This window comes from Filicampus tigris, chromosome 7 (assembly GCF_054856515.1).
Source record: "Filicampus tigris isolate MCC_2025a chromosome 7, RoL_Ftig_1.0, whole genome shotgun sequence".
Taxonomy (NCBI): domain Eukaryota; kingdom Metazoa; phylum Chordata; class Actinopteri; order Syngnathiformes; family Syngnathidae; genus Filicampus; species Filicampus tigris.
Genome location: NC_141223.1, coordinates 6,262,542 through 6,274,903, shown reverse-complemented (window position 1 = coordinate 6,274,903; position 12,362 = coordinate 6,262,542). Strand labels below are relative to the sequence as shown.

At 41.6% G+C, this 12,362-nt stretch overlaps 1 protein-coding gene across 2 annotated transcripts; it reads left to right on the top strand.

Annotated features, from left to right (window-relative positions):
- Nucleotides 1–90: 90 nt before the first annotated feature.
- sidt2 (SID1 transmembrane family, member 2) lies at nucleotides 91–12,259 on the top strand. Of its 2 annotated transcripts, XM_086035112.1 has the most exons (27): nucleotides 91–497; nucleotides 659–904; nucleotides 978–1,099; nucleotides 1,928–2,092; nucleotides 2,340–2,385; nucleotides 2,755–2,856; nucleotides 3,968–4,051; nucleotides 4,190–4,355; nucleotides 4,487–4,580; nucleotides 4,737–4,792; nucleotides 4,901–4,927; nucleotides 5,569–5,607; nucleotides 5,695–5,772; nucleotides 6,137–6,255; nucleotides 6,649–6,722; nucleotides 6,818–6,884; nucleotides 6,958–7,031; nucleotides 7,120–7,243; nucleotides 7,597–7,714; nucleotides 8,224–8,360; nucleotides 8,423–8,531; nucleotides 9,339–9,415; nucleotides 10,340–10,386; nucleotides 10,463–10,568; nucleotides 10,643–10,753; nucleotides 11,513–11,626; nucleotides 11,715–12,259. In XM_086035112.1, exons 2-27 carry the CDS (start codon nucleotides 662–664, stop codon nucleotides 11,775–11,777), a joined length of 2,562 nt encoding a protein of 853 aa, XP_085891238.1. In that variant the 5' UTR covers nucleotides 91–497; nucleotides 659–661; the 3' UTR covers nucleotides 11,778–12,259. The 2 variants fall into 2 exon arrangements, with proteins under 2 accessions (XP_085891238.1, XP_085891239.1); XM_086035113.1 differs by lacking the exon at nucleotides 4,901–4,927 and having other exon boundaries at nucleotides 92–904.
- Nucleotides 12,260–12,362: the final 103 nt, after the last annotated feature.

Genomic DNA, 12,362 nt, shown 5'->3' with positions numbered 1-12,362 from the left:
ACGTACTGATATTTGTGGCGCGATCGAGTGCTTTGCATGAGGATGAAGAGAAAAGGTTGTGTTGCGCAATCGACTGCTTTGAATAAAGCTGAAGAGAAAATGGTTGTGTCCTGACGAGGGCGCTATTGATGCACAACATTCATTTTCCAATACAAAAAACTCGCTAAATCACCACTGCAGAATCACTTGAATGAATCCACGGCAACGCCACACACCTGGACGCACCACTCGGACATAAAAAGCTTGGAGCGGGCCTACTACTTTATTCAAACGACGTCCTTGGACTCAATTTAGAGATCCAAACATGGAGCTGCTTGCTAGCTAACTATGCTAAGAGTAGCACAACAACATAGCCGCCAGCCAGGATTCGCCTGTTTTGCTGTGACACTACAGTCTTAATGTTGCACTGCTGCTGTCTCGGAATTTGTGACTTCTCAGTGGACAATCTGGAGTGTGTCTCGACTGTCTGTGGGAGGAGAGACGACTGAAAAGCTGTCGTAAGTGTTCGGATGCTAGCAGTTGTTCTTTTGGGTCAAGACTGGACCTGACACAGTTTTCACAGTCAACCTGTTTACTTCGAGTCATTTGAATGGGGCGGAGTTGCACAGTTCATGTCGCCGTTTTATAACCCAACCGGTGTCTTTTCACTGCTTCGAAGACTATGTTGAGAGACAAAATGCTGTACGGGAGTCACTGGAAGTCGCGATATAAAACCACTTTTGGAACTGCTGCTGGAGTCCTGCTGTGGTTGTGTGTGGCCCTGTTGGCTTGCGGCAGCGGCGCTCTGCAGGAGACCAAAAATGTGATCCAGAAAGATGGCGAGTTTGATGTTACCTATAACGACACAGTTACGAGTCAAAATCAAACTATCTATGCCTTCAATCACACCGTCTCCAGAGCCAAGGTAGGAGATTTTATTTATTTATTTATTTATTTATTTAAATGTCAGTACGTATTTATTGTGCTTCGTGTCACAGACCGAAGGAGTTCGTGTATCTGTGGACGCACTGTCGGAGAATCTCAAGAGTCCTATCCTGTTTGTGGTTCGACAGAAGCAAGCTGTTCTTTCCTTCCAGGTCCCCCTCATTCTCAGAGGACTGTGAGTGATGATCTCACGTGCAGGGTGTCCATAAAATTGATTCTTTCTCTTGACAATCGCACACAAGTTATACCAAAACAAGTAATCTGTAAAAAGAAATATTACCAAATGAGGAGTAGAAGTCTTTGATTTGTTTATTCGTTTACTCCCCTTATCCAACATTAACATTTTCAAAACCGTAATATTAGCAATAGTCCTGTTGCACAAGGCCATGTAAACACCCACAAAAATCAGAATACAGTATTCTGTAATTCTCATACATTATTCTGGTTTTCGTAAACCATAATAAGGTTACTCCTTTTCTCACCTGAATATTTGGTCATCTAAATTCATTTTGGAATATCCCCACTGAACACATACTGTATACACACATACATGCAATACTTTATGAAGGAAGATTTTGCATAATCAGGTCGATTTTCATAAGTCATTAAAAGTGCAGGACACTTGGTAACTATTCGTTAGGGATGCCATAATTTTCTCGCTCATTTTGTGCAACGACACGAAGCCTTTGCCTTGGTCTCGCAGTGTCCAGGCAATGAACCTTTGGACTGAAGTTATTTACACATGCAATTTGTGCGAAGCACGCATCCATGTTTTAGAACATGATTTCAGCATTAATGACAACGCATGACTAGTAAAGTCACCTGACTCTTAGAAGCAATCCTCAAAAAACTGTTACAAGCCATCTTTCTTTCTTCTTGTTTTTTTCTTTCTTTGCTGTACCCCTTCATAAAATCACCTGATGCATGCATTTGATTGGAAAAATAGGAATTCTGGAATGGAATTCTGATATGCATCAATACTGTATATCTGTGCGCTCTCCAGGTATCAGAGGAAGTACCCATACAATCATTTAGGCCGCACATTATGCCAGCCTCCCACACGGGCTGCATCGGAGACCCAGTATTTCTTTGTGGATGTGTCGACACTTTCCAGCCAGGGTACAAACTACCATCTTAGGGTCAGCCGCGTTGAAAGCTTCACATTGCAGTAAGTGACACCTTTACTTATTAATGACAATTGCAGGTGGCAATTTTCGGTGTAGTCCTTTTTCCACCAAACCGTATAGTTTTGTACAGAACTCTTACCACTTGCAGCAGTCCAAACACACCGCTGTCTTTTGATCGGTCAACAAGAAATAAACAAAATCGAATCAAGTAGATTGTTATGACAGTAAGACGATCAATTCTTTGTAAGACGATCAATTCTTTGATGCTTATTTTCACTATGATTCTAGGACAGAAACGCCATTCAGATTCACTGCATCTCCATCCCAACCTCAGGTATACATGGCTCTGGTTAGAATTACCGGAAAAGAAAAAGAGTGGCAGAAGTGCAGTTTCAGCAAGAGGATGTGGGAAGATTTAATGTTACACAATAACAGGAAGTCCTGCTTGTTTGGGACATGTGCCTCGAAACATGAGCTGATGTTGTATTGTTGGATTTTTGTTGCCGTTTCCACAATTATATTGTGATGATTTAATGTCTAGTACATGCCAAATATATAGGATATATATATAATATATATATATAAATTCATGAAGTAGATAGCAAATAAATGGTGTATGTAATCTGTGAGATCACAATATTGCATTCACATAACCAATAAAAGAAAAATGTCCCTTTCCCTAATTGCTTATCTTCTCTCTCAGTACTTCAAGTATGTATTTCCTGAAGGGGTGGACACTGTGATTGTGAAGGTCACCTCGGACATGAACTTTCCGTGCTCGGTTATGTCCATCCAAGACATCCAGGTACACTTTCTCTTCCTCTTGTGCTGTCCTTAAGGGCCTGAAGCGTCATGATTTTGGCATGTAGTAACACCACATCACATAAGCGCAAAAATTACAGATATGTTTATCTTCTATCTATCAGTTTATCTATCTAAGGCGACAGTGAATTCTGTTCTCCATTTAACGGCCTTCGCAAGGCTCTCTAATGTAAATTATGTGATTCATAACTTCTTAGTTCTCAGTTTGTTTGTTTTTTTTATTACTTGCGGATACAAAATAATCAAAACTGACATGTGGTTCTGTGGAGGCAGCGCTTCTCTAATTCATAATTGCGGGCTAAATCCAGGCTAAAAGCAAAGTAAGGAAATGTTGAGCTTGCAGGAAAGAAGTTATCCTTAAAGAGGAAGTCAACCCCCAAAATTTCTTTACAATGTTCTGTCCTGGCCCACTAGTTTAACTTGGCATTTCTGATTAATACTGCGTTTGTGGAATATGAGTTAAAGCGGAAGTCAACCCAAACATATTTTCTTCAAAAATATGTTCTATGCAAGACCACTAGTCGAAACAAGGCCATGATTGGTCGTTGTCTGAGCCATGAGCAACCGCGATGTCATTTTCAGTCGACAGCAAGTGACGAAATGGCCGCCAAAATGTTTAGACTAGTGAAGGCGTATAGAACATATTATTGCAAATATTTTTTTGTGGTTGGCATCCCTTTTAATGTGGGATTGGTCAGTGTTACAACAGTAACCATACTAAATTGAGAAAAAAACAGTAATCATAGCTAAAAAAAAAAAAAAAAGCACAATAGCTACAAACCAAATAGGCAAAAAAAAAGCAGAACATCAAACATTCTATTTCAAACAAATATGTCATGTAAAGAAATGAAAGTGATAAATAATAAAATAATTTTGATTTTAAACCAGTTCCCCTCCGCTAGCTAATCCAACCCCCCACCCCCGGCCTCCCGTTATCACCACAGGTTCCATGTCACATACCCGACCTGCATAATCTGTTAATATGTGTGATGCAGATATTCATAATTGTTTTTATTTCATTTTTTTTACTCCTCCTGTTGTATAATCCCTCTCGTCATCCGGTTGATGCCGCCTTGTTTTCTTTGTGTTTTCAGTGCCCCGTCTATGACCTCGACAATAACGTGGCCTTCATTGGGATGTATCAGACGATGACGAAAAAAGGTGCCATCACAGTCCAGGTAGCCCTTGAGTTCTTTGGCTTTTGACCCAACTTGATGTTGTGAAATGCGCTTCATTAATAAACTTGCGTTGTATTGTATGGTACCAAGCGCTAGCATGTGCATCAATCATTGCTCGTCTGTCCCTCTGTTATCTAGAGAAAAGATTTCCCCAGTAATAGTTTTTACGTGGTGGTCGTGGTAAAAACGGAGGACGAGGCCTGTGGCGGTCCACTGCGCTTCTACCCGCTGCGCCCAGATGAGCTGATCGACGCTGGTAACCGCAGCAAAACCCTTGACGTTGTGGTCTCCCTCGCCATAAAATGTAAGCTACCTTTGTACAATGGTGACATTCTGTTTTGAGTAAGCTGCATTTTACAACTTCAACATGATGAATGTTGACAAAATGGCAAAAATAGTCACTATTCAAATGTGTCTGTGTCCCACTTTTCCCAGCGGAGGTGTATGTGATGGGCATGCTGTTGTGTCTGGGTATTTTCCTCTCCTTCTACCTTGTCACTCTGCTGGTGGCCTGCCTGGAGAAGAAACGGTAAGATTTTGACATCATCTGGCAAAGAAAAAAAACAATGTCCGATCGCTAACCAACAATATTACTTCACGGGTTGCAAATGCCCGATTACGAAGATCCGAGCACTGGACTGGTATGTAACCAATTTGCGTCTCTCTCCCTTTTTGTTTTGTGCAGAGCCAGGAGGAGAGAGCTCGTTCAAAATATTGACGACACATCACCTGCTGAGACAGGTGAACCAGCTTTTAAAGTACCAGCCTGTTAAAGAGGGCGTGGACAGTATATATTAACTCCACAATCTGTCTTTTATTCACTTTCCTGCCTGCTAACGCATGCGTTAGCGTCTCTGCTGGGGAAAACTGGAGATGGTATAAACACACAGTTGCTCCATCTTTTATTTGCGTACAATGCATGTGTTTGTTCTTACTGTTGATAATATGGATGGTTTCAAGACTATAGCATGTATGTTGTCACTTGGAGCTGTGAATGAAGTATTACTTTTTGTTTGCTCCAGGAAAGGAGTAGTAGTTATTGATGCTACTAGCATAATCAGTAATAGTGTACATACTTTACATTGTCTGCTTATTTTTTTTTAACTGTAGTATGAAAACAATATTTAAAAAAAAACAACTTTCATCTCTGCATCAGTCACGCCCTCACATCTGTATTCCCATTTCTGTCTGGAAATGTCGTGATGCCCACTCATGTCTTCTATTATCAGCTGCAGTGTGTTTTGCTTGAGCTGTGTTTAGATGTGAAGTTTATGGCATTGTTTTTGCGGGGGATGGGTTAATAATCCTACAAATAATTTACCCTCCCCGCAACGGGTTTTTAATTGCTTATAGACACTACAAGATAGTGGCAAAGCACCAGTTTTCTCTTAGGCGGGAGTTTTGCCTATATAATAGAAGCTTCTCATCTCACCTCAATGTGTTTTTTTGTTTTTTTTTTTGTTTTTGTTTTTACTGAGTGTGTGTGTGTGTGTGTGTGTGTGTGTCAACATCTACAGGAAAGATTACAGCTTCACCAAATGAATATGGCTCCCTCGGTGAGTTCTACCTTAGTTTTGTTTCTCGTTTTTTTTTTTTTTTCCTTTTTGTGCTGCTTGGATTGAGTCTCTGTGTTCATCCAACAGACAGCACAATCAGTTCAGAAGCAGTCACCGACAGCGCCCCCTCGCTAGACAGTGCCGCTTCAGCTGACAACTACATGGGTATGGACCATAATGTTTCTGAACCCCATCATTGCCATCTTCCTCAAGTGTTTTCAGGCTACTGATCTGCATTGGTGACCCACTGTCAGACAGTTGGCCCAATCAGTTTTACGCCAAAGCTAATCACCGTAATGTCAATCAATGTCTGTTGCTCGGACTGAGACGCTAGTCTTCTAATCGGGCTATACTGAAATAAACAGCAGTGCAAGAATCACTGCGTTGGCAATCAGCCCTTATGTCTAGAGGAGATTGAAAAATACGCTGTGTATTTGATAACACCCTTGTCTTGAATCTTGGAATACATTGCCGGTCTGATGAAAGTCCTTCATCATGGGAAACAAAAATCATTTTTCCTTTCCATCAGAGCGGCCTGGTTGGAAGAATGTTGGAAGAAGCAGACATGAGTCATTGAGCTCTATAGAGGAAGATGACTATGACACACTGGATGACATCAACTCGGACAAAAACATTGTTCGCACCAAGGTAAGCCTTGTCTCAAATAGTCTTACCAAATTGAGAACATTTCTGAATTTGGCAGGTTGGGACGTTGAAGAATTCATTGCAGAATCTCGGCTAAAACAGCCAGTAAGCCCATATGGTTATGGTCATTCTTTTTTTTTTTTTTTTTTTTTTTTTTGTCAGACTCAAGAACTCGATTAAAGAACTTTTTGAACGTACAAAAAAAAACAAAAAAAACACCAATCATCAAAACTTTGAAAGTATCCATCCCGAATTTGGAACTTACTTCATGATACAGCAAATAATTGTGAATTCAAATTGAATTTTAATGTCATAAAATATTATTACGCTTCTGTGTCATCGTTTTTCTGGGTGGCTCCTAACAATGATTGTTTCTGTGTCCTCTGCTGATGACAGAAGTATCTTTGTGTGTCTGACCTGTCGCGCAAAGACAAGAGGGTCCTCAGCAAGAAATATCAAATCTACTTCTGGTGAGGATATAAGACCCACTGTCATTTTTTTTTCTCCAAAGTTGGAACGCCATAGTTGTTTTTTGTCACAACCGCCATGAATGTGCTCCCGTCAGGAACATCGCCACCATCGCTGTGTTCTACGCCCTGCCAGTCGTCCAGCTGGTCATCACATATCAAACGGTACGCGAATGGGAAATAAACCATTGAAAGCCAATATGCGTCTTTTTCATGGAGACTGTCCATCTTTTGTCAGGTTGTCAATGTGACGGGGAACCAGGATATCTGCTACTACAACTTCATGTGTGCTCACCCTCTCGGCGCTCTCAGGTTTGTACCTGCTCAAACGAACCGTTACTTCACTTTGGCATTTCCGCGTGCGCCGCGACGATTGACGCTCCACCGCTCCACCTGGCAGCGCATTCAACAACATCCTCAGCAACCTCGGCTACGTGATGCTGGGCCTCCTCTTTCTCCTCATCGTCCTCAAGAGAGACATCGTCCACAATCGGGCCCTGGCCTGTAATGAAGTCAGTGCACATGTAAGTTAATGCGGCTTCGGCCAGGACATACTGCGCTCAAGTCGCTCAACTAACGTATCCGATCGTCTGTCATAAGAACCCGAAAACATCAATAAGAGTCGACAAGTTCTTCCGCGCATACGTTTGCGCTTTCGCTGCGCTCGCATCGTTCCAAGCATTTGGAACGGGAATTATAGGAATCTCAAACTGAATTCAGCCTTCGTTTGTACACAACAGAAAAACACGGTCACGCTTCTGATTGTATTTTGCCGTGGTCCACCTTATCTTTGCCGCTGAAGGACAGCCGAGCATTGCTAATAATATTCCCCAACAAGCTAACGGCTCGCACTGTCGCGCTTGCTCTCTTTCTTCAGGAATGTGGCATCCCAAAGCACTTTGGTCTCTTCTACGCCATGGGCACCGCTCTCATGATGGAGGGCCTACTCAGCGCCTGCTACCATGTCTGCCCCAACTACACCAACTTCCAGTTTGGTAACATGACGCGATCCGCAACACTGCCTACATTAATTTCTTCTTCCCCTGCTACTAGCCGTACTAGCCGGTTTTGATTCTCAGGGTGCTCCAATCCCTTTCGTTCTGTGTGGGGTTTTAATGTTCTTGTCATACTGGCTTGGCTTTACGCCGGGTACTATGGCTTCCTCCCAACGTTACTTGGAAGATTCTAAATTGTCCGGAGGAGTGCTGGCATACCCCACTTCTCGCTCAGTCATCTTGGATAGACGTGAGCTCACCCTTGACCATAATGAGGAAAAGCAGCGTAGAAAATGTTTTTATGTTTTTATTCATTTTGTTCTAAATAATATACATCGTTATTACAGTTTTCCGTCAGAATAGGAGCTAATACGACTTTTCCAAAAGTGGTCACGGTACCCCTCTTCCATTGTACAGACTCAGCCAGCTCAGCGATTTCTGCGTCATCTGTCTCCAATGACTTCATCCCGTAAAAAGTCACTTTCGACCCGCGCGCGATGTTTTTGCAGACACGTCCTTTATGTATATGATCGCTGGCCTGTGTATGCTGAAGCTATATCAGAAGAGACACCCTGACATCAACGCCAGCGCTTACACCGCCTACGCCTGCCTGGCCGCTGTCATCTTCTTCTCCGTGCTCGGAGTGGTACGTTGACACGCGCCAACGACATGCCGACAACTCGTTATTTATTTATGTGCTATTTGCAGGTGTTTGGGAGAGGGCACACTGTGTTTTGGATCGTTTTCTCAGTCATCCACATATTGGCCACACTTCTCCTCAGCACGCAGCTCTACTACATGGGCAGATGGAGGCTCGGTAAGGGTTTATTTATTACCAGATGGACATTGGTGATCAAGGGTCACATTTGATTTTACAAATGGACAGAGGGGTCAGGTCATTCGGGAGAAACAAAAAGGTAAACTGTGTTCGTAAAGGAAAAGTAGATATTCTCAGATTTTGTGTTTTTTGCAACAACAAATAGTTCAACTGTTTGTGAAATTGTTTCTTTTAATAATAACATTTGAGGCGCAAACATTACTCAACAGCTAATTGTTTATCATATCAAGTGATATATTTTGTGGGGATAGTCATTTAGAGACCTTGTTTGATTTAAAATTGTCCAAATCATTTGGATTTCAGCCTCTCAACAGTAAATACTGTCAGAATTTTGTAGTCCTCCCTGAAAGCAGATTTGCTTTTAATCCGCTAAACAATGATCAACATTTTCTGTTGTTTTCTGACATATTACGGACCAAACCAGTAGCTGAATCATAATGAATTTTGGTCCCGTTTGAAGTAATGTTCCTTTTTTCAACAAAGGGGAATTCAAAACGTTTTTTTAATCCGATTTATTGATTACTCATCAAAATCATCACCAGATTAATTGATAATTCAAATAATCTTTAGTTCCCATTTGGAACCCTAAATTGTCATTCTCTTTATCCGTAATTCACTCATAATCTATTAACCAATCATTTAGTTAAAAAAAGTTGAATGCCAAGGTAAAATTGTAGATTTGACTAAGATTTGTTTGTTGTTGTTTAAAATATTTTTTAAATTAGGTAAATACATACAAAAAGAGATAGTGGACTCCATTTGATTTGTGAATGTTTTGTGTTTCAGACTCTGGCGTTGTGCGCAGGATGGTTTATGTGGTGTACACAGATTGTATTCGACAGTGCACCGGCCCCACGTACATTGTGAGTCATGTCTGCCGTGTGGTGAACATGCTCGCCTCCGGTATCGTAACAAAAATAGTGGCCCCTTCAAAGTCAAACACAATCGGTTCTGTGACACTGTTTGAACTCCATTCATTTATTCAGATCCTCAAACACATTCTTCATATCATTTATTGCCCCAAGATGAGTTATTTTTTTCACTGGATTTTAAATTTACAGAAAAATAGGAATAGTTTCAATATTTTAACTTTTTGGTAACCTTCTGATGCGGCCCACGTTTTTATTTATTATAGTCATACGTGTGGACTTTGAACATCTCCGGTTAATGCTTTTGCTCTAGTTAAAGAAGAAGTCAACACAGACATATTTTGTTCAAGAATATGTTCACTGTTTCTAGTTGAAACAAGGCATTCTGATAGCCATCTTTGGGGGGGCGGGGAATTTTGTCACTTCTCTTGACTGAAAATGACATCACAACTGCTCAGGACTGAGGTAACGACCAATCGCGGCTGACCTGTTTTCTGAAGCTGAGCTATGATTGGTCGTGATCTGAGCCCTGAGCAGTTGTGATGTCATTTTCAGTCGACAGAAGTGACAAAATGGCCGCCCCCTGAGATGGCTAAAAAGGGGTGGATTTTGCTGCTTAACTCATATTCCACAAACGCAATATTAATCAGAATGCCGTGTTTCAACTAGTGGGCCTGTTGGGAACATATTCTTGAAAAAAAAATGTTTGGGTTGATTTCCCGCTTCAAGCTTTACAATGGGTTCTTTTTTTAATATCTCTCTGAAGCAGTTGCGAATGTGTCTACGTCACCGATGATTGTATTCCGGTGAGAAAATCTGAATGGAGTTCTCTTGAATGAGTGATGCAAGGAAGATAAAATGCAATTCTTCTCAAATCTCTTCAATCATGTCCTGATCCTGATCCTTGTGTTTTCTAAGGATCGCATGGTTCTGCTGGTGATGGGGAACATAGTCAACTGGTCCCTGTGAGTAAATTGGTGTGTGTGTTGTGTAGTCCAAACACAGTGAATGTGATTTTTAGCAGCGTTGTTCCCTCTACAGCGCTGCCTACGGCCTCATCGAGAGACCCAACGACTTTGCCTCCTACCTGCTGGCTATCGCCATCTGTAACCTTCTGCTCTACTTCGCCTTCTACATCATTATGAAGGTGCTGATGATGCGCACACAGGACATCCCAGCGACTAAACCTGCATCGTTTAACCTGTTCCATTTGTGTTAAAGCTACGCAGCGGTGAGCGAATCCAGTGTCTGGCGCTGGTGTGTATTCTCTTCACAGCTGTGGTGTGGGGCTTTGCGCTCTATTTCTTCTTCCAGGGTCTCAGCACCTGGCAGGTTGGTCTCTTATGATGGAAAGCCATTGGAGGATTGATTCAATATTGTCACTGTCCTGTGAAAAACACCATTTTTTTTATAACATTAATGGGGTTTCTCCGTGAGACAACCCATGCGGGAAAATAATTTTTAAAAAAAATCAAACCTTTTTTTCACAGAACAGCGACAATATACTACTTGAGTGTACTAGGACAACAGCATGATTATAGTACAAGTGTGCATAAAGTTTTCTAACTAGTCTTACGAGTGAGGATAAAGAGCATACTTTGAAAACCTTAAGGGGTAAGTCAACCTAAATTGTTTTTCCGAGAATGTTATATGCAGACCCACTAGTTGAAACAAGGTGTTCTGATTAACCGTCTTTAGCCGTCACCGGGGGCGGCCATCTTGTCACTTGCGTCAACTGCAAAATGACATCACAGTTGCTCATGGCTCAACTTCAGAAAACTGGTGAGCTGTGATTGGTCGTTACCTGAGCCCTGAGCAATTGTGATGTCATTTTCAGTCGACAGAGGTGACAAAAATGGCCGCCCCCTGAGATGGCTAAAAACGGGTAGATTTTGCTGCTTAATTCATATTCCACAAACGCAATATTAATCAAAATGCCTTGTTTCAACTAGTGGGCTTGCATAGAACATATTCTTGGAAAAAAAAAAAGTTTGGGTTGCTTTTTAAGCTGGATATCAGGGAAAAAATACAATTTCTATACTTATCTCACACACACGTTCATGATGCAGCCTCACGTTTCTTTTGAAACAGAAAACACCGGCAGAATCACGCGAGCACAACCGCGACTGCATCCTGCTTTCATTTTTCGACGATCACGACATTTGGCACTTCCTCTCCTCCATCGCCATGTTCGGATCCTTCTTGGCAAGTCTCACCTTCTCGTGTTTTTGATTATAGACAAGAGAAAATGTTCTGAATTCTGCCATCCACTCCTCTCCTTTTCAAACTTCAGGTTTTGCTCACCATGGATGATGACCTCGACACCGTTCAGAGAGACAAGATCTACGTGTTTTAGATTGAACAGACCAGTGAAGCGCTCCTCATTTGCCTTATTGTCCTTTTTGGTCCGTCCACGTCCAAAAGCAGAGCCAGTAGCCTTCTCAGCCGTAAGTGTGCACGGCACAATCAGCTGCTCAGTTGACCGATGCTGAAAATGTTTCTCATCCCGCTGCCATCAATAAGAGTGATGTTTACCGTCTACATTGTAGATGACGTAGGCCACTTTGCTAAAACTACAACTGGAATCCATGTGATTTATTGCTCACAATGTATTGAAACAGTTGTTTATGACTGAACATGTTTATATGCTGTATGGGTATTTGTTAAATGTGTTTTTACAAACGGCAAGTGCAGTGTTGTGATAGTGTGAGTCACAAAGAAACCAGCCAATGCAATTACAGTATATTGCCATGATTGTATCAGATCTGAAGTTTTTTTTTTTTTTGCACTAAAAGATCACATCAGATAGCGGTTACTTAATAAAGGTTCCTTGTCAGATCTGTTTTTCTGGTTGTTTGTCATATCAAGGGAAAGATTTCAATCATTGGTTGCAAAGTTTCCTAATGAGACGACGTGATTGGGACCAGCCGGGCAACAAACC

Bases quoted from the DNA above. Each gene is read 5' to 3' on its own strand.
- sidt2 (XM_086035112.1), top strand. From the start codon at position 662: ATGTTGAGAGACAAAATGCTGTACGGGAGTCACTGGAAGTCGCGATAT. The intron at 10,754-11,512 runs GTTGGTCTCTTA...CTTTTGAAACAG, and splicing joins AGGGTCTCAGCACCTGGCAG to AAAACACCGGCAGAATCACG. The intron at 11,627-11,714 runs GCAAGTCTCACC...TTCAAACTTCAG, and splicing joins CCATGTTCGGATCCTTCTTG to GTTTTGCTCACCATGGATGA.